The following is a 22,999-nucleotide window of genomic DNA, read 5'->3' on the forward strand; positions in this document are numbered from 1 at the left end:
GATGATGTTGTTATTGTTTTTGTTTTGTTTTTTGTTTTGGGGTTTTTTTCTTTTTTTGTTTTCTCGCTGTGAGTGTTGGGACATGCCGGATGGGCGCCTACAAGTTGATTATGTATAAAGACGATGAACATAGAAGTAATTATTTAAGTTGTGTATGATGGACACTGGGGTGGATAGTTGGACTATAAACAGTAAGTTCATTGATTAAGCTTAGCAAAGGGGTAGGACCAAATAAGTATTTTACTTCTTCCTACTCCATTTCGGACATGTAATATTTATTTATTTATGTTGTTTAGTGAGAATTTGTTGTACACGTTTACTGTTAATTTTATTGGTTATTCTTGTTTTGTTTTCTTACGTATGTGTATATATATATATATATAAATATATATATTTATTATTTTTTTGTCTTTTTAACATGTTCGAAATAAATCTAAATCTAATCTAATCGAATCTAATCAATGAAGCTTGCAGGTAAACTTGTTCAACTCGTAAACTTGCTACCTACCTCTGCACTTGTCATTGTGGGACATGTAACATTGAGCGGGAGAAAAATGGCAAAGCGAGACTGGTAACTGGCGATATTTCTCCATGGGTACGTTTATTTTAGCCATCAGCCTTTATGCATGGTTTGTCCTTAAGGCCTTTCCATCGCCCAGCAGTTTTGCTGTGTGTGTTTACAAAATGTGTTGTGGTTTCTGTCACCCTCTAGTAGTCGGAAAATTGCTTAGTGTAGCTTTAATGCAATGATGGACTGGCCATTAGTGTCTCAACTTTTTTAGGGACGCTGAGACTACGTACACTTATGTATGTGGCCAGCATTTGGTAAGTAAGTTACCAGTAATTTTCTAGTTATATTCTTTTAAGATAGCCTGTATGTTAAAATTTGTTTTAAATCTACCATGCTGTCCTAACATTAGGATGCTACTAAGCTAACATTACTGAGCCAATTCCTCTCTATGAAACAGGTGAGTTGTGTGTTCATGTGTGGGGTCTCAGGATATTTTGCTCTGTATTGACCTCCAGGGTGCAAAAGTAATGAGAAATCTCACCCTGACTTGTTAGCTAACATAAGATAGTTAACTTGGCAACAATCTACTTCATAAACCAAATGTCACATCAGCATCGCTCAAATTTATAGTTGGAAAAGCATAGCTGTATTTCAAATTTTTAAATATGAGGTGAAATTAGTCAAGGTCAACCTGATTAAATTAAGTAGTGGTAAATGTCGAGGTATTTCACTTCAGGCCACTGTATGGGATCATTTATCCAGCTTTATTGCAGCAATGAAAAAGGACATTGATGGAGGCCAACTAAGTTCTGTTTTTCAATGTACCTTTCCCTCTCTGTTGGAGGCAGTGTGCCGAAATAATTATTTGACATAAACTTCTCGAAAACAGGGAAACCTTCATCAGGCTGTCAGTATCTGAAAACATTTCCTCCCGACCTCCACTTTTGCCAGTTTGTTGGCGATATTGTTTTCCCCTATGATGGGCATAGCTTTTGAAGTATGACATGCTCCGCAGTGTCTCTATAGATAAGAACGCTGTGACATTTCAAATGATAATAGTCTCCATATTGAGTGTGCTTTCTAATAACATAACACATAAAAAGATGTGTCATTTGTAACACATCTGTGTGTCTTCTTTGGGACAGCACACATTTGTGTTACTTTTCAACAGTATGTTAATGACCATACATTTTAATACACCATGTGTTGCTATTAACATATATTGTGTTGAAAAGTAACACAAGTGTGTGTTGTCCCAAAGAAGACACACAGATGTTTTAAAAATGATACATTCTTTATAAGAGTGTGTGACAATTAGGCTTAATGCTGCATTTTTAAGTCAACATACTCATTTAAACCTAATTGGAATTGTAACAGGGTTACAATCTAATGACCGCCATGTTTAGACTGCATCCCCTTAATCTTGGAGCCAGTTCCAGAGACAGTCTCAGTGGAGCCATCCCTTGCATGAAGTGATAAGAAATGCTTTTCCTAGGTCTTAAATTTTGTGAACAATCATCAGATTATAAAGGCCACTGGCTCTTGATAAATCACATCTGCTGCCAATTTCCATAAATCTCTCCCTTTATTTTGCGCCTCAGCCTTGGAACACCCACAAATGCATATGCAATTAGGCTAAAGCGCAAAAAGCGGTGCACCCAGATCTACCCGTGGTTTCAAGCGTAAATCCCCTGTGCGCTGTCTTAGAAGAGCAGATAACAAGGTTCTTTCGCCCCGAATTTGATTTGCACTGGCGCAAACCTTTTATAGATACAGGATTTTGAGCACATAAAAGGCTTAGAGAGCACAAAAAATAGTTCTGTATGGGGAATAATCTTTGTTCCTTCAGGTTGTGTGCATGTTCAAATATGGATTTCTGCTTGCACGCTGCAACATTGCTAACCAAGATGAACTTCCTTCTCACACGTGAGCTGTTTCCATCTCTGTTTTAATTAGCAGTTTCAACTTGATTTCACTCTGCATTCCACATTATGCACTCCTACATGTCATTTCTTTCATTCCTTTGTATTTATTCACACATACAGTATTTTCCTGCTGTGTAACTTTTTATCCAATCATGCATACCACCACCCCACACCTCCACACGAGGACCTAGAAACATTTGAGATTTTGTAATGTATTCCATGATTATAAAGTCTACACATGCTTTCAAATTTTTCTAGTGTTTATTGCCTTGAACCATGAAATGTAAACCCACTAAGTCTGACTTTTTTCACACTTATTTGAAGACTTTTCTTCATTTCTGACAATACATTACATCATCAAATTTACTTCTAAACTAAACCTGAAATTACTAAATTTTACTTCTGTGAATGATAATGTAAAGCAAGTACTTTTATAGCATATTTTTTTTATTTTATTTAAGTTTATTTAGACAGGGACAATGCACAACAAAACATAAGTCTCAAAAATAATGAGAGTTGATGCGTTGTACCAGATTTAACTAATAGCTAGTTTCCATCTGTAGTCCCTGGGCAGGTAGATATAAAAGACAAAGTACAAAAGAAACAATAAAATGCACAATTAAAAACATACAATTACCACATAACTAATCACACCCACCTACCCAACACTCATACACACACAAACACACACGCACACACATTATACATAATGGGAAGATTATTCAATTTTTTTAATGCTTTAACGCAATCAATGGTGGTACCTCGTTTGGGAATACTGCAGTCCCCTCTAGTGGCTGATCTTGTCGCCCTGATTGGAGTGGAGTAGAACAGAATACCTTAATGGAGCAACATTATAAAGTATCTTGAATACTAAACGAACATCTGAGTATATCATGAAATTAAGCTTTGAGAGAATATGACAGTGATGATAATGCTGTGTTTTCTGTCAAAGAAATGGTGTTTGTGTGTGTGTGTGTGTGTGTGTGTGTGTGTGTGTGCGTGCGTGCATGCGTGTATATTTTAGTGTGGTTGTCCTCAAACCTCAGCAAGGTGGGCTAGCATGCACAGCAGTGACAGCATGCTCCTGGCAGTAGAGCTGTCCATCAATAAGGTAATATCCTTGGTGTTTGAGCTCCAACCCACAGCGAGCACACAGGAAACAGGCCGGGTGACGCCACTTCTCTCCTGCATGTACCACCGTGCCACTGCAGCAACAATACACACACACAAAGAAAACTTGTTTCACTTAATTAGTAGAATTGGTTATTAAATTGGAGTTATTAGTTTTATCAGTATTAGGCACACAATTTGAGCACTGAACACAGACGCCAATAGTCCATCAGAATTGAACCCGTTATATAAGGAGAACCAAAGCAAGGCTGCCACAAGCAAATATGGAAGGCTTTTGGGTATAGTGTTAGTGTAGTCACGCGAGACTGGGTGTGGGAAATGCCTACGTTTTTTTTCCGCTGTTAGTGCTTCCTGGTTGACCACGAGGCTCCCGTGCTAGTATTTTCATCGGCTACACAGAATGTCAATCACAATCAGTGATTCCAGTCACAGGGAGATTACCTCACCACTAGCGCCATTTTTGTTTTGTGCTGCTATATTAAACTTCCCGGCGGGGAGAAGAAGATTCCAGTTGAGTTTGTTATTAAAATGGAGATGTCAGTATTAGACACTGTCATGCCTCAAGTTTGTGCTAAACATCATAGGATGTAAAGAGAATTTCCTCCTTGGAGATGAACAAAATATACATCCATACATTTTTTAGACGCTTATTCAGGTAATGTTGTATGAGTAGAATTGCCTCGGGTTCTTCTCCCAGTCAGCTGTACCTGGTACCAGGTGCCAGAACCACTTCAACTGGCTCCCGGTTGAAATGTCCTTTGAAAACGCTGGGAATCGAACCCTGGTCGTCGACATCGAAGGCAAATGCATACGCCCATCCACCACCCCGACCTCCACGCCCTTACTGGCCACCGTGCTACTTCAGTGTCACACTACTTCCTGTTTATAGTTGTGTCTCCTTCATGTAACTGCTTCATGCTGGGAAAACGTAAATTTAACACTTTACGGTCCACCAACACATAATCTGCTGTTAAAGTGTCGTGTTCATTTCACGTTTTTCTGTGAGATCAGTCTTTCTCAACCTGGAGGAGAAGGCTTGACTCTGAGCTCCTTACCCTGTCATTTGAACCATGATATCCATGATTTCATACTTTGGTCACCACATAAGGATAGGCATAGGCATAACAAGTGTTCCCCGGGACCACGAAGGACCAGCATTTGCAGTATGGCAGTCCAACGTAGCAATTTATTGAAATAAATCTAAGCGGACGTAAAGACTTCAGGGGCTTGTCTCACGAAGCAAGTTCAACATAGTCAGGCTATTTTTTGCCTTAGCTGGCTTCACAAAACCTAACATTGATTCCAGATCCCAGATAACCGGTCTCACGTAGCTGGTTATCAACTGGCTCTGTCAACCCAGGATTTACCCATCCAGCTATGAGCGCATTCACATGAAAGAGGGTTTGTAACAAATAGCCAATCATATGCAACATGGACAGATCCAGATAAGACGATTTGGATAAGGTAAGATGAAAGTATTGATCCCCGTGGTGAAATTAGATTGTTGCAGCGGCAAAAGTAATATGAATCAGCAGGGAAAAGGATATGGAATAAGCGCAAAACTATAAAAAGAAGCAATAGAAACAGGAGAAAATAATAAAATAATTACAATAAAACAATAAACAATAAACAATAAAAGCCATAGACAATAAATAGGCCTAATTGTAGGATTATATAAACCCTAATACATACTGCTGACATTTTCAACACGTTAAAGCAATATTTCACTTAGTTTTAACATGGGGGTTATTTGGCACTGGACTGCCATGTAAACCACAATAATATGCAATCACCAAGATCGGATGCAGTTGGGACGAGTTTGCAGCTTTCGGATTTTTAGTTCCCATTCATCTGAATGAGGCCACGATTTAACATGTTGGTGAACAGATTCAACAACAGATCTTCTAAGACAACATAGCAGTCCTGGGTCCTTCATCATTTTACATTTCTATTCTTGGTTTACACTAAAATTAGTATTTAAAAATATTCCTCCGCTATATTCTCTTCTATCAATAAAAATGCTATTTGGCAAAATTATGTTCTAAAACATTGGACCCACAGTCAATTGAAAATCACAGTAGCCGGATCTGCTGTTGAATATGTTGACGAATGAGTTAAAGGCATACTGACTAGGATTTTGCTGCTTGTGGCTTGTAAACACAACTGCAGTTGCCAGATCGGTAAAAACAAGTAAAAAAGTACAGTGAGGGAAAACGGCAAGCAGACAAGGCTCGTTCCAAAACGAGAGTGAATCTGGGGTTGGCTTTCACCTGGTGGAGAGTATTGAAGGACAGGATGGGGATGAAGAGCGACACGGAGTTGCCCTGTTTTCTGTTGGAAAGGTAGGTGCCGGTTAGTATGGAAGCCCGTTTCCACCACCTGTTAAAAGAAATCTGGCACTTTTCTCTTTTTTTCCATCATGAATTGAGATGCTAAGTCATTATTATGAGATGCTAAGTCATTATTATGAGATACTAAGTCATAATTATGAGATACTATCTAATAATTTTGAGATACTAAGTCATAATTATGAGATGCTAAGTCATTATTATGAGATGCTAAGTCATATTTATGAGACTAGTCCATACCCGGGGATGCGCGCGCCACAACTACGTGCAGACTTCCGGGGATGCGCGCACCACAACTCCGCGCAGACTTGCCAAAAAGGCGCATAAACAGCGTAAATTTGGGAAAATGGAAAAATCAGCTCCGTCAGTCCCTGCCTATGCCAATGCTCAATGCCCATGTGCAGTTTCAGATTGATTGGCCAACCCGTTGATGAGCAAAATGGATGCGGACGGATGGACGGACGGATAGACGGATGGACAGTTTTCCTCATTTTATAGTAGGATACTATCTCATAATTATGAGATGCTAAGTCATTATTATGAGCTACTATCTCATAATAAATCATAATAAATCTCATATTTCTGACCGACACCAGCCACTTTATCAGGTACACCTATCTAGTAGCGGCTGGTCATCTGTTGCTGTAGCCCATTTATCATAAGGGCCAACAACTTGTGTGTTCAGATGCCCTTCTGCACTCTACTGTTGTAAAGACTGTTATTGGAGCATTTGTGGCCTTTCTGTTAGCTTGAACCAGTCTGTCCATTCTCCTCTGACCTCTGACCTCTCTCATTAATAAACTGTTTTCGGCCACAGAACTGTGGCTCACTGGATGTTTTTGGTTTATCACACCATTCTCTGTAAACACTAGAGACTGTAGTGCATGAAAATCCCAAGAGGGCAGCTGTTTCTGAGATGCTGAACTACCACGTCTGGCACCAACAATTGCACCAATCAGTCAAAGTTGCTTAGATCACGCATCTTGCCCATTCTAATGTTTGGTCAAACAAAAAACTAAACCACTTCACCATGTCTGCATGCTTTATATATTGAGTTGCAGCCACATGATTTCACTGTTTGGAGGAGCCGACTGTTTGTGTTAACAAGCAAGTGTAACTAATAAAGTGGCCTGTGAGTGTCATATCTATAAGATACTATCTCATGATTATGACTTAGTATCTCATAATTATGAGATAGTATCTCATAAATATGACTTAGTATCTCATAATTATGACTTGGCATCTCATAATTATGAGATAGTATCTCATAAATATGACTTAGCATCTCATAATTATGACTTAGTATCTCAGAATTATGACTTGGCATCTCATAATTATGAGATAGTATCTGATAATAATGACTTAGCATCTCATAATAATGACTTAGCATCTCATAATTATGAGATGCTAAGTCATAATATTGAGAAAAAAATTTCAATTCATGATGGAAGAAAAGAGAAAAGTGCCAGATTTTTTTTAACAGGTGGCGGAAACGGGCTTCCATAGGTTAGCGTAGCTATCAGCTTTTCTACTACAACGAAGCTACGTTAACAGTAGCTAGCTACCAGCTCACGATACACACTAGCTCTGACCAGTTGCTCTGTTTTAGAGTTCGGGACCGCTACCGTAGCCTGCGTGGCTTTTAGATATAAAACGATTTAACAGTGGTTTTGGTTGCAGGCAGACACACCTGCTGCCAAAAGGTTGACGCTCAGAAAAGTCCCGAACATTCAGAAATTAGAAAATCCAGGCAGAAGACAGGGTCTGTGCAAACACACTGTCACAGACTACCAATGTAAGTAATGATTGAGTAGGATAATTTTTGGATGGGTTTATGCTATTTCAAGGGGGAAAATCCTGCTCAATATGCCTTTAAATGTAAGTTTTCAGGCTATTTTCATGGCCTCATTCAAATGAATGGGAAGTAAAAATCGGAACGCTACAAACTGCTGCATCCAATCTTTATATTTTCACTAGTCCATACACGGGGATGCACGTAGTTGTGGCGCGCCACAACTCCGCGCAGACTTGCCAAAAATGCTAATAAACAGCTTAAATTTGGGAAAATGGAAAAATCAGCTTCATCAGTCCCTGCCTATGCCAATGCTCAATGCCCATGTGCAGTTTCAGATTGATTGGCCAACCCATTGAGGAACAAAATGGATGCAGACAGACAGACAGAAGGACAGAGTTTTCCTCATTTTATAGTAGGATGGTGGTCAAGTGCCAAATAACCCCCATGTTAAAAATGTGTTTTCTTCTCTCAAGAACAGACTCTTATAATGAATAAATGTCAGCATTACAAAACATAATAGCGAAAAGTAACATTGTTTCTGCTACCAAGGCTAGAGAGGATTATTGGAGGAACTGCCCCATCATTAGGGCACAGTGGGCATGTTTTCCACTGATAAAATAGTTTGTGGATACGCTGAGGCTGTAAAAAGATTTTCTATTCATAATGTCAGCCTCGTGTTCTCCAGGGTTGCGGTAATGGAATATGAATGCAATAGGCTGCATTGAACCAAACACTGTTGGGAATCCAATAAAAAAATTCAGCACAATTAATATGCAACAGTAAAGTTCATTCATTGATAATATGGTCAACCTGATATATCTCTGATATAATAAATAATATATATAATAAATAATTAGCGATTCTACGAACACATTGCCCTGCAAACAGCCCTTCTTACTGTCTAAGTCAATAGTAGCCTAACTCTAACTCTTCTCTTTATAACTTATCATTTTCATTTGAATGCAGTATTTTTGTCCATATCGGGATCCTGTAGGAATGGTAACTCTATGTTTTTCTAGAGAGCTGATTGGTGAGTATGTTTTGATCCAATAGCCTGAATTTAACCTGAGCAGGTTAGCTGTGCAGCATAGTTACCATGGTGATCTACCCTGGTTAAAAGTGAGCCACCTTTGTGAGACCGTAAAGTCAGGGTTAAACCCAAAGTTAGCTTGCTAGCCCACTAATCTCGCTGCGTGAGAGGTCCCAGGGCAGGCACTGCGGAAAATAATAAACAAAATGGAATTAAACCCAGCAAACAAAAATACAAACTCTTAACCTAACACCCTAAGGCACTGGTTCTCAAACTATGGTACGCGTGCTTCCTCTAGTGGTACGCGGAGGAATGTCTGAAATATTTTTTTAAAATGAAATACAATTAACTTAAAAACATATAATACTATCAAAATACTACTACGAATGAAAATACCTTAACCATGAGATAATTGAAATGGGATTTAAAATTTCCTGTAATTTTTTTGTTTCAAAACAAAATAAATGTTTACTACTACACGCTACTACCGTTAGTAGCGCGTGCAAACATCCACGATTAGCTACAAGCTAAACTGTGATGGCAAGATAGTAAGCGGAGGTAACATTAGCTAAAATGATGAATGGTTCAAAAACACTGCAATCGTGGCTCCAAATGGGAACTATTAGGAAGAAAAGTGTGGATCGGGAGGAGAATATTTCGAGCAGCCCTGTAGAAACTGAAGTGGACAACAGTGAACCGAGCACAAGTGCTAGTGGCTACTTCAGCAGCGCCAGTGAAGTCTCCACAGCACCTGCTAGCAGCAAACGGCGCAAAACAGCAAGGAAATATGACTCGAGTTACATCAAATTTGGATTCAGCTGGAGCGGGACGGAGGAAGAGCCCAGGCCGCAGTGTGTGGTATGTGGTGATGTTCTTAGCAATGAATCCATGAAACCATCGCACCTCAAACGGCATCTTACAACCAAACACACAGTGCTGAAAGACAAACCAGTGGATTTTTTTCTAAGAAAACGTGACGAACTGAAGCAATCCAAGTCCACCATTCATTCCTGTGTTACACCCGTAGCCAAAGGACAGCAAGCTCCGTATCGTGCCAGCCTCTGCATAGCGAAAGCTGGTAAGCCACACACAATTGGCGAACAACTGTGTCTACCATTAGCCAAAGAGATGACACACATCATGTGTGGGGAGAAGGCTGCCAAACAGTTAAACTTGGTGCCACTTTCAAACGACACTGTGTCGCGGAGAATAGGAGCTATGCAGATGACGTTAAAAAGGCACTGATTGAGCGCATTAAAAGTAGTCGCTATTATTCCATCCAGCTGGACGAGACTACTGATGTTGCAGATTTGGCCAATTTGCTGGTTTACGTCAGATATGAATATGATGGTGCAGCTCAGGAGGACTTTCTGTTCTGTCAATCACTGCAGACCAGAACTACAGCCGAGCACATATTCCAGCTCCTGAACGCGTTTGTCCAAGAGAATGGGCTCGTTTGGAAAAAGTGTGTTGGAGTCTGCATGGACGGCGCCAGGGCTATGACAGGTCGCCACAGCGGAGTAGCAGCTCGAATTTGCGAGATGGCACCCGAGATGCGATGGACTCACTGCAGCATCCATCGCGAGGTGCTGGCGGTGAAGAAGATGCCTGATGAATTGAAGTCTGTGCTGGACTCGGCTGTGAAAACTGTGAACTTTATTAAGGCCCGACCAATGCATTCTCACCTATTCCATGTGCTCTGCGATGAGATGGGCAGCGAGCATGTCCAACTCTTGCTTCATACGGAAGTAAGGTGGTTATCAAGAGGGAAGGTGCTTTTGAGGCTTTTCGAATTGCACAGAGAGGTCCAAATGTTCTTACAGGACAAAAGCTTCCCCTTATCAGATGTTTTCGAAGATACTGTGTGGCTCAGTCAACTGGCATACTGGCAAGGTTGCTCAGTGTATCGGGTCCCTTTCCTCAACTGTACGGTCTAACCTTAGAAATCTTGGTGTTATTTTTGATCAGGCTATGTACTTTGATCAACATATTAAGTCATTGTCCCATACATGTATTTTCCATCTTAGAAACATTACCAAACTCAAGTCTGTTGTGTCACAAGCTGAGTTGGAGATGATTATTCATGCCTTTATATCATCCCGCCTGGACTACTGTAATTCCCTTTTCACATACCTCAGCAAGTCATCCCTGGACCGTCTACAAATGGTCCAGAACGCTGCTGCAAGGCTGTTGACCAGGTCCAGCAGGACGTCTCACATCACACCCATCTTAGCTTCCTTACATTGGCTTCCTATCAAGTTTAGGATTCAATTTAAGGTTCTTGTAATCACATATAGAGCCCTGCATGGTCAGGCACCTGTGTACATCTGCGACCATCTGATCCCTACATTACCAGCAGGTCACTTAGGTCTTCTGACCAGGGCTTACTGGTTGTCCCTCGCTCTAGGCTCAAAACAAAAGGTGATTGAGCCTTTGAAATTGTGGCACCTAAACTGTGGAACGCTCTTCCACTGGACTTAAGATCTGCGGTCTCTGTTGACACTTTTAAAAAGCAGCTGAAGACTCATCTGTTCAGACTGGCCTTTGTCTAGCCTCTTGTGTCTGTATTTCTGTGTGTTTTTATGTCCTTTGTTTTTATGTTTTATTGTTTCTTACTATTTGATGGTCTTATTTTAACTATTTTACTCCTGTGAAGCACTTTGTGACTTTGCTCTGTGAAAGGTGCTATATAAATAAACTTTACTTACTTACTTACATACTTGTCGGACATTTTCTCACGTTTAAACGAACTGAATTTGGGACTACAGGGACTCTCCATCAATGTTTTTGATGTGCAGGACAAAATCAACGCAATGCTGAAAAAGATGGAGTTGTTCGAAATCAAAGTCAAGGCAGGGGATGTTTCAGCTTTCCCACTTTGGAGAGTTTTCTGTCTGACAACGACCTGACCCTTGATGATGGAGTCAGGGACAACATCGTTGCACACCTCGTCTCACTCAGACAACAGTTCCGCGAATATTTCCCAGTGACGGCCGAAATGAACAGCTGGATGAGAAACCCGTTCAGCATCGAAACCTCTGAAATGCCGAAGGACTTCACTGTTGGTGAGCAGGAGAGTTTAATAGAGTTGTCTTGCGACGAAACATTGAAGTCTGCTTTCAGAAAGCAGTCGTTGTTGGACTTTTGGATAAAGCAACACAGCGAATACCCTGCGCTTTCGGACAAGGCCGTGCGCTTTCTCCTTCCTTTTGCGACCACATATCTGTGCAAGAAAGGCTTCTCTTCACTTGCCGTCATAAAAACGAAATACAGAAGCAGGATGGATGCTGAGCCAAACCTGAGACTGAAGCTGACCTCGATTGACCCAGACATCGCAGGACTGTATTCGCAGAGGCAGGCACACCCTTCTCATTAGGCTTATGTAAGTTGTCAATAGTGTGTGTTTGAATGAAGTACAGTTGTTATTCTTAATGTTCTCACTTGCTGTGTGTGTGTGTGTGTGTGTGTGTGTTTGAATGAAATACAGTTGTTATTCTTAATGTTCTCACTTGCTGTGTGTGTGTGTGTGTGTGTGTGTGTGGGCTGCTATGAGAGTTGTGTGGAAGAGTTTAAGTGCCAGTTCTAGTGCTACCCCTTTGTACAGCATGGCTGTGGCTGACAAAAGTCAACAATAAATAATATTCTTATTAGGAATAAATTTGCCTCCTGCGTGAACTGTGCGTAGCTGAGGGTAGGCCTACGCTACTGTATTTTAATGACTTGGAGAAACAAATATTTTCTGAGGTGGTACATGGTGTAAAAAGTTTGAGAACCACTGGCCTAAGGCAAAACAGGCGCAAACAGGCATCCAAACCAAAAGGCTACCCACACTACCACTTCCTGGACCGCTAGAAGTCTATTTTGTATACAATTATTTACAAGATTGCCATGATTTAACAGCACCTGGGTTAAATCACATTGCCAATACATTTCCTAGTTGTACTCTTGATACCACCAAAAGAATAAAGCCAATCAGCAGCCACGACACACCTACTCCTATGCAGCCTCCACCTGCAGCTCATCAGACATCCACACTCTGACAGGGATAAGAGAGGGTCCACTTGTTATTCACGCTGGGGCGCACGGGCCTGACGTAGGCGGCGTAGGCGGAGTTCGCCGCTAAAATCAAGTGCAAAACGTACCTGGCGGGTGTTGCATGTATATTTTACAACAACAATCCTTATTTCAGCAGCTATGCGTGGTGTAAATGTCACCTGTGTATGCTATGAACTATGATATTTTGATGTGAATTTGACTATGGACTGAGCCATGTAGGCTTATACATCAGAATTGATGTTTTGCCCAGGGAATGTTTGGGGTTTTTTTGGGGGGGGGATGTGCACATGCTCGGGGCATACGAGGCTTGGACCAGACAGACACCGGGACAAAGACTGTCAGTGGTAGAGACATTGTTTTATTAGACTCGACTGACTTATTTTATTATTTCCTTTTAGTGTATGGTAGACTGGGGGTGCAGGTTATTGGTTGGGCCTTGCTCACGGGACATTTGGGCTGACGTGCTAAGGGTGGGGGCGTGGTCTAATCTCCTGCAGTGCTTCATAGCCCTTATAGGCCTTAACTGTGTATTGTAGCTGAAGTTGTAATGAGTGAGGCTTGTTAAGTGTGCCCTATTGAAAGGGGTCGAATAATCGGGACATTGCATGAATACGTAATGTACTGGCGGGCTGTGTCGCCGGCCTTAGGTGTGTGGGTTGTGCACTTTTTCCTCTGGTTTGTACTCAAGCCTGTGAGTGAACTTCCTCTCCTACACTGGCTAGATAGGACTAATGTCTTACTGGGGCCCCTAAAGGCCCTGACACACCAGGCCGGCGGTCGGCCGTCGGGCCGTCGGTAAGCGTCTGTGTCCCTAGTTTTTGCGGTGTGTCCCGCACCGTTGGCACTAGTTGGACCCCTGTCGGCGGCTTTTCGGACGATTGAGCATGTTGAATCGGCGGTGGTGCCCGTCGGTGAGAGAGATCACTCTGATTGGTAGTTCCTGTTTTGCCTCTGGATGATTGGACTGATAAATTCCTTCAACATGTGGAACTGAACAGGAAAGAGCCGAGCGAAATTTTTAAAATCGGAGGTTTCATTTATCTCCAGCTCTCGACACAGGTTCGGGAAAGCCCCTTGAGCCTGTCGCTGGAGTATCCATGATTTCACCCATTTAGTGCGGTTTCTCCTTATTTTTCGCCTCTGCCTCTTCTTTTCTTCTTCCACAACCAAAAGACCAAGGGCTGACAACGCCAGTGCCATTTGCAACTTCTTATCAGACATATGGTATGGAGAGTTATTTCCCCTCACGCAGGCGCAGAACGTACGTGCTAGTTGGCCGTTGGCTGTAGTCTTTGCGGTGTGTTCAAGTGCAGCTTTTTGGACCAGACACAGGCAACGTGAGGCGACGCAACAGTCGACCTTCATTGCCGCTGGTTCTTTGATGTCGGTTTGGTGTGTCAGGGCCTTAAGCCCCCCCCCAGCCTACCTATCTTTTTTGGTTGTGTGAAAATGTATGAATTGAATAAAGGACATTCTTGTGAAAGCTACTACTGTGTTGTGTTGTGCTGTGTAGTTGGGAATTGCGAGTGTTGGTGGGGCCTGATTGGTCGCCCCCCCTTGGTGACATAAACACAAAACATGCTGGCACAAGGACAGAAAAGCATTATATGCTAAATTACATCTTGCAAGAGAAAACGTAAATCCTCATAACGCTTGTGTTTTGTCTGTTCTCTTTCTAAGTCTGTTCAGTATCTCAGCCAATAGGAGAGCGCTGGTTACGTCATCGCCGGTCTCAGCCGCCAGGTTGAAGCGGGCCATCCGGCGTACGCCACAGCGTTGCCCGTTTTAATATCAAGTGCTGACTCCGCCTACCCGGGCCAGTTTCGGCGTACGCCGGGTGGAATTACTAGTGGACCCAGAGAAACACAACACACAACATATCAATACAGTATTCCAAATAGGACCCATGGTTGTAACACCTAGCGCTGGGAAATTTGAGTCTTTTTGCTGATTCATTCATTTCGAGTCAGTACATCTAAATGAATCAAACTTTTGAGTGTTTTGGGTTTTCAAGCTTCTTCTTAGACTGAGCTATCTGGTCCTCATAACGTCCGGGCAACGTCATGTGTGCCTAAACATTAGGTGTTGTACTCTGCCAGTAGAGGGCAAGATATCCTATTTAATTGTATTTATTACTGTCTAAGCATTAAGTGAATGAAGTGAATATTTATAGGTCGATCGGTATTCGCTGGGTCACTAGTCGGATGTAAAATGAGTATGGGAATGCAATTTCTCACATGATTCCTTTTCCACAGAGGTCACAGAGTGGCAGCTTCTGTAGTTTAGCAACTGGGGGTGGGGCTTTGGTTACTGGGGCAACTACAGTCTTGATGATGGGCCGTCTGACACCTGCAGAAAAAAACAACCACACCAATCCCAGCCATGTTTACATTAGTGAACATTTACTCCAAACCCCAGAAATAGGAACTCCATGGAAAATGACTGGAAAAGATAGTTGTGTGTGCACATGGGAAGCTTATTTGGGTGCAAAGGCTCAAATAAGGTCTAGATCAGTAGTCTCCAAACATACTATTCAAGGCCATGCGTATGCAGGTTTTCATTTCACTGATGAGTACCTTCAGCCAGAAAGGAGGAACTAATTAGAGAAATCAGCTGCTGTAGTGATTGGCTGGAATAAAAAACATACACATGGTTCTCAACAGCACACAGTTGGAGAGCACTGATGTAGATACTTGAATGTAAAATTGTGGGTTCAAGTTGACAAGCTGAATTAAATGTCCCTTTAAACCCACTGTTGTTGTTGTCATCAGGTGTTTCCATGGATACCACAGGGAAGGGAGTTCCAAAAGGGCGGGGTCTAATGTTGAACTTGTGCTCAAAGTGACCAAGGTCCTTGACAGACAGGGACACAGAAAAGACAATTAACAGGATATTTTGGCATATTGAATTGTATTCTGTTGAATTTCTTCTCCTGGAGCCAACACTGAACTAAAAGTTTCCCCTTTTCCACTAAGGGATTTAGGAGCTTAAGCCCAGGAACCTAAGCCACAAACGGACAAAATTGTCCAAAACTGGTATTGAACGAACTTTAAAACAACCGAAAGAAAAATTGAAAGAACTAAAACAACAATACAGGGATGTCAACGAGAACAATAGTGGAAGGAAGTTTTACTGGTTTAACCAGCTGGATAGTGTCTTGGGAAGACACCCTGGATCCATCGCTGTTGGGTTGCTGAATACAATCACAATGCAGTCAGAGTATTGGTGAGTATTAGGCCACGCTAGACCTATCATTTAGCTAGTCAGTCATTTCTGCTATGATAACATTACTTCATTAAATTGATTGACAAGTCTAAAGGGAATAGTAAATTAATCTGGGAAAATATCAATAAAATTATAAAGAAGGATAGTAAACCAGCCCAACACTTGGAAATTCAAGATCAAACAAAACTGATACAAGATAAAGAACAAATAGCCATGATGTTCAATTTATTTTTTGTGGATTCAGTAGAGAGCTTGGCAAAGGATTTCAGTGCCAGAGCAAAGGTCCTTGAAAACCCTAACCCTACAAATTACGACTTCCTGTTTTTACAATTAGAAATGTTACAGAATCTATTGTCATGAAAACTTTTGATTGTATGAAACATTCCAAAGCTAAAGATGTCTTTGATTGTAATTCCAATTTTTTTTTAAATTACAAAACTATACTTTGTTCCCCCATAACACACTTGATCAATTTGTCAATTAAACATTCTTATTTTCCTTCTGCATGGAAGGTTGCAGTAGTGACCCCTGTCTTTAAGTCAGGAGATAGAGCTATCATATCAAACTATAGACCTATAAGTATTCTTCCAATAATTTCTAAAATTACTGAAAGGGTGGTTTGTGATCAGATAATTTCCCATCTGAATGATTGAAATTTCCTCTCCACCCAATGCAATTTGGTGTCCGAAAATTCATTCATTCATTCAACTGAAACTGCAAACTGTTTATAGTGTTGAAAAAATTAAAAGTAATCTTGATAGGGGGGGGTGTTGTGGGTGCAGTTTTTTTAGATTTCAAGAAGGCCTTCGACACAGTTAATCATAATGTTTTACTTACTAAACTGTCAAAATCCAACTCTTCCCTTGATGCCCTGGCTTGGATGGAGTCTTACTTGAACATGAGGAAACAGTGTACAAGAGTAGGCGATAAGTGTTCCTCTTTTGTTCCTTGTACTTTAGGTGTTCTGCAGGGCTCCATATTGGGACCTATTTTATTTAGTTTAAATATTAATGATCTTCCTCTAGTATGCTCTGATGTTAATGTCCAAATGTATGCTGACGATACAGTCATCTACACCCATGCGAAGACCAAAGAACAAGCTGCTGCCAAACTGACAGCTGCCATGAGCAAAGTGTCAGATTGGCTCGCTTATTCTTGTTTAACTCTTAATATGAGTAAAACTGTCTGTATGTACTTTACCACAAGGAGAAATAACTCAATTGATCCAGACAACCTGTTTAATGGAGAGGTCATCACTTCTGTGAAACATTTCAAATATTTAGGCATTATAATTGATTCAAACTTGTCTTTTAAAAAGCAAGTTACAAAGGTTGTAAGCAACGCTACATTTAATCTAAATAATTTTAAATGCATCAGACATCAGCTGTCCTTATCAGCAGCAAAGCTTTTTGTTCATTCTATGATTTTTCCTCATTTGTCATATTGCATTAAACCTGGTCTCAGGCAGGTGTGACTACACTTAAGCCAGTGTACTCACTATACAAACAAACCCTGAAAGTGTTAGATAAGAAACCTAGGGATTACCATCACTGCAATATTCTGAGGAAATATAATTTCTTAAATTTTGATATTTTTTTATTTTATTCAGATGCATGTCTGATGTATAAAATTGTCAATGATCTTGCACCTCTTCCCTTAAAAGGATGTCTGACTACCCCAAACAGCAATGCTAGGGGGACTAGAGCTTCAGTGAGGGGTGACTGGGTACCACAGTTCAGAAAATCAGCCTTTTTAATACAATAGTATTAAAGGAATAGTTCACCCAAAAATGAAAAGTCAGTCATTATCTACTCACCCCCATGCCAGTAGAAAATCGGGTAAAGGTTCTTAGTCCATACAACAGTCCCGGAGATCCCCGGAAGAAGTACACTGCAGCTTTCTCCAAAACAACTGAAGTTACTGGAGACTTGTCTTCAGTCTTCAAAAAAGAATGGAAAATAACCATACAATGGCTCCATGCAGCTCTTACAGCATAATCCAAGTCTCTTGAAGCCAAAATATCCCAAAGTGACTTGAAAAGACCGACATTTACACCATTATTTAGTTGAAATTTGATTTCAAAATACGTCACGTTTGCGCACACCCCGGCCCAATAGGTAAGACTAGCTCAAATTACCAGAAACAAGATTTCCGGTTTGGCCGTTTAGCCTTAAAAATAAAAGCGCAAATTTTAAATGCTCTTTTAAACCATTTACTTTGTATTTAATCATCAAATTCAATAAGTGAGCACCCATATTAATGTTTGTTGTCCACTTTAGTCTCTGTTCTGTATGTATTCTGGACAGTGTAATACATGCAGCGTTTATAGTTAAAAATTGCACATTTTATGGCATTATTATGACATCAAACATTAATACTTATTGAATTTTGGAGAACGCTGCAATGTACTTCTTCCGGGGATCTCCGGGACTGTTGTATGGACTAACAAACTTTACCCAATTTTCTACTGGCATGGGGGTGAGTAGATAATGACAGAATTTTCATTTTTAGGTGAACTATTCCTTTAAAATAAATTCAATTGTCCATAGACTAATGATAAAAAGCAGTGTGTCACTAATTAAAATATTCCCAATTATTCAATATTTTTACGTATCGTCTATGATTATCTAAATATTCAATGTGACTTAAATGCATATGTTTAATTTATGGAATTTCTAAGAAGCTAAATTATGAGAAAACAATTTTGTGAACGTTTAATAGGTAAACAATCATAGATAAACATATTAAAGAACAGTTAACAAGGCTAACAATAACATTTTAGTAATTTAAGGATTGTCTTGAAAAAACTGTGCAAGGGCTTCATGGGACTAGGATCCTTCGACTTCATCTGCTGGTGCGTTACCAGTTATATTCTGCTCACAGACATGAACATCCCATTCTTGATCAAAGTCCTCTCTGTTAGTCTCACATAGGTTGTGGAGGGTACAGCAAGTAACATTTATTTAATTAATTCAAAATCACAGACATTTCTTTTTAAGAGGCACGGTGGCTCAGTGGTTAGCACTGTTGCCTCACAGCAAGAAGGTCCTGGGGTTCGAACCCCGGTCCGTCCCAGGTCCTTTCTGTGTGGAGTTTGTGTGGGTTTCCGCCGGGTGCTCCGGTTTCCTGCCACCATCAAAGACATGTATGTTAGGGTCAGTGCCCCTGACCAAGGCACTGGCAAAAGAACTAGAGTTGGTCCCCGGGCGCTGTACTGCGGCTGCCCACTGCTCCTAGTGTGTGTATAGGATGGGTCAAATGCAGAGGACAAATTTCCCCACGGGGATAACAAAATATCCATCTCCCTTTTAACCTCCATGTTCCACCACTGCCTTGGCACGGCTTAAACTGATGTTATATTCCTCTTGGTGCTGTGTAAAAGATATGCTGAATCACTGAGTAAAAAGTAGTTTGTGGTAAGGTGCAACAATGGATCCACTTTCTACGCAGACTGAGGTCCTTTGGGGCCAGCAAGGAGATTATGTCCCTCTTCTTCTATGCAACCATCCAATCGGTCATGCTATACAGATGTACAGTATGGTTCAGCTCACTCTCTGTCCAGCTAAAGGAAAGAATCCTCAGGCTACTGACGGTATGCTCGAAAGTGGTTGGTCAGCCACTACAGAAGGCATTCCACGAAGCCGCAATAGAGTTCTGAGACTGGCGGACAACATCATTCTGGACCCCTCCCACGTTCTCCAAGACGAATTTCAGCTTTTATCAGCATCAGGGAGGCGATTCAGATTATTCAACTGTAAAAAGAATAAGTTCAAGAACTCTTTTGTTCCCCATTCACTGAGGACACTAAATAAGCATTGGGGCCCACGTTAAATGGACACATGCACACACATGAACTTAGATGTGTGGGGGGGGGGGCAGGATGGAAATGGTGCAGTATATGGGTAGCCATTGTAATTTTCTGAAATAGTGTGTGATGATTTATTTATTTACTTTTTCTTTATCTACACGCGCACACACACACACACACACACACACACACACACACACACACACACATATTTTAACTTTTGGACTATCAAGGGGCAGAATGGCAATGTGTAAATTTGTCTGCTAGACACTGCGTTTTTTATGACTAGGATGGAATGGTGTCTGTATGTAATGTGTGACATAATGTTCCACAAATGTTGTTCCACATGAAATGTTCCAAATTTCCTGTAAAGGACAATAAAGTACAATCTTATCTTATCTTATCTTATATTATTGTTGGGACACTTACTCCAAACAGGTTGCTTATTATCCTATATTCGGAAGTACTAGCCAGTTTATAAAGGGCAACCCTTTTGTCCACAGGGATGGCTTTTTCCTCTCCAAGGAAAGCCTTAGTTTGCGACACAAAAATTCATATGTCTCCCTGGACAGCCATCCTTTAGCCATTGCCTATTAGTGTAATTTTTTGCTATGGTTATCCACCACTGTCCGATTGTATGACCTTATCAGTGGTAGTCTTCTTGATGATGACTGCAAGCATATCTAAAGTAAGAATAAAAATAGGCATTAAATAAAAACAGAAAATAACAAATGAAAAACAAACAACAAATAACAAGATACATACTGTATGTAATAACTTATGTTGTTAGTCTATTTCAATGTAACGACTAATGTTGAGCCACTCATTTTTTTTATCAATCTTTGTATGTGTATCCTCTGTAATTTTAAACATTCTTCTATCGCTTCATCATGAAGATGTCTATTAGTTTGTAATTGTCTCCAACAAAATAGCAGCAGACACAGTTACAACTGTTTATTGCAAGTTGTTAAAATGTTAGTTTGTGTCCGTTGCCCGTTGCTATTGTTTTTTATTATCGTGAAGATGACGTGTAGGGCTTCAAGACCAAATCAAAAAACAAATGGAAACAAAAACAGATTTTGGACCTAGTGCTTATTTATGAGGCTGAAGTTCTTGGGCTTAAATTCCTTAAGGGGCTAATGCTAACAAGCCACTTTTTGGAAAACTGAGGAGCAAATGTGGAAGCTGTCCTCACAATATTAAACATGACTCGTACAGACAAGTAACTGACTAGATTAATAACTCCAACTGCATACCAGTCGCATATTTTATTCAAGAGCTTGTCTCAGTCAGTTTAAACCACAGTGCTACATAACTGCTAAAAATACGCATATGAGTGCCTGTCTTATAGTTCTATGCATGTGTGCACGCACGCATGTGCATGTATATGTGTGTTTACCTGTTGCTCAGCCTGTAGATTGACTCTGAATGGTTCCATCTGAGGAGACCACAGTCTGGTCTCTGCCCTGGTAAACACACAGAACAGAAGTTCTTAAATATTTTCAGACAGAGCAGTGGTGACTGGTGCCATTCTCTCCAGGTGGGGCTGTTCCAATTATGTTCCCCCCAACAGGGATTAAATACAGTCATAACAATAAATACAAAGTAATTAGACAAGTCTCAGATTTGGAGAGCAAAAGTTGCTATCAAAAAGTTCTCCATAAAGAACTGCCAGAAAAAGACAAGAAAAAGAAGCATTTGGAGAGAGACCTTGAGAAAAACCTTGAGATATCTTCAAAAATACATGTCTTTAGATCACACAACAAAATGCCAGGTATAAACATATTTGTTCTGTATCAACTGAGCGTTGAACTCACAACCTTTAACACCAACAGCAAGTCACAGACTTACTGAGCTATGTGAGAAGTGGTCTGATGGCTTCACAGTTTGACTAAGGCAACCACCACGGCTCATGAGAATGACTGTCTATCCATATGAAGGGTGATTTTAAAATAGTGTAAAATATTCAGTTTTCAAGATAAAATTCTGAGAATTTGTGTACTTCATCTAGACAGAGATGTCTAATTTATTTTTACAAGGATTGAATGTTCCATAAGTGAACAACTGATGTTTAAAGATGCTCTATTTTCCATTGACTGCAATGGTTACCATAAGGGCAGAATTCCATGAATTTCAAAAAATTCAGTTTCTGAGCAAGTGGTCTGAAATTTTCTAAGTTTCATCTATTATTACCGGAAAATATTTAATATTTTTTTATATGAAGATTGAATGAGTAAGCGGCAATTTACAGAGGCTGTGCTCAGTACTGTTTACAGTAGTTGCTGGCCAGCCCCTAATGATAAATATAGCAGCGCAGACAAGAGTTGCTGCCTTTGACGAGCTCTTCAAGGCACATTTTGTTTTTGCTGTGTCCTATGATGAGGCGTTGTGCAATTTCTACAAATTCATCCAGACCACCGTATATGGCATTGATGTTGGCAGTGTTAAGGAGTGTCCTCAGGTGAAGGAAATCAGAGCGAGAATTCTTCACAGTGCAATTTGAAGAGGAACATATCTTTGACTGGAAATATGTTCACATGTTGCATTTTCAAGGTACACTACACAAGTTATTTATACATTTGAAGTTTCAGCATGGCTTGTACCTGGGAAGGTCTTTGGGTTTGAACTGTGGAGAGCCCGGATGTTCATTTGTTTTTTACATATAGGCAACTTCCTGTCAATGACAACTTCATGAATGTGCCCATCTTGGGATCTCTTGCGTCTCTTGCTTAATGATGATATCTACAGCAGATTAGTCGCCCTTAATCGCTGGCTGGCCAAGTATTGTGAGCAACAGGGTTTTATGTTTTTAGATAACTGGCCCTCCTTCTGGGGTAAACCTGGCATGCTTAAGACTGATGGCATACACCCTACTGGGTTGGGTGCCCACATTTTGTCTAGGAACATGGACAGGTGCTTGAGGCAGGCATGACACACTCCCCTAAAGCATGCTGGGTCGCAGGTTGTTAGACAGCCTGCTAGGAGTTCACCTAGTGCGGGTTTGGAGTCCGATAGCTCAGATAGCTTAGTGTATCCAATCTTGACTGTGTCCCGCCCTCGCCATGCCACCTTTTGCCATCGCCGAGCCAAACGTTCTCAGCATAACCTTATTCATATCAACCCTTCTGGCTGCAGCATTGACGCTACAACAAACTCTATTGCGTACTCTC

General features: G+C 40.7%; 1 protein-coding gene across 1 annotated transcript in view; it reads right to left on the minus strand.

The window, feature by feature from the left end:
* Positions 1 to 2,982: 2,982 nt before the first annotated feature.
* Positions 2,983 to 22,999, minus strand: part of LOC139914555 (PDZ and LIM domain protein 3-like) — a 45,206-nt gene continuing 25,189 nt past the window's right edge. Inside the window, exons 3-8 of the mRNA XM_071902896.2 lie at positions 21,229 to 21,295; positions 15,550 to 15,649; positions 15,034 to 15,145; positions 3,478 to 3,641; positions 3,198 to 3,244; positions 2,983 to 3,002 (exon numbers count right to left, since the gene is read on the minus strand). Coding sequence (XP_071758997.1) covers positions 3,479 to 3,641; positions 15,034 to 15,145; positions 15,550 to 15,649; positions 21,229 to 21,295 — 442 coding nt within the window. The 3' untranslated portion in view covers positions 2,983 to 3,002; positions 3,198 to 3,244; position 3,478. The remainder of the gene's footprint in view (positions 3,003 to 3,197; positions 3,245 to 3,477; positions 3,642 to 15,033; positions 15,146 to 15,549; positions 15,650 to 21,228; positions 21,296 to 22,999) is intronic.

The sequence above is a fragment of the Centroberyx gerrardi genome, chromosome 16, assembly GCF_048128805.1.
Source record: "Centroberyx gerrardi isolate f3 chromosome 16, fCenGer3.hap1.cur.20231027, whole genome shotgun sequence".
Lineage (NCBI taxonomy): Eukaryota > Metazoa > Chordata > Actinopteri > Beryciformes > Berycidae > Centroberyx > Centroberyx gerrardi.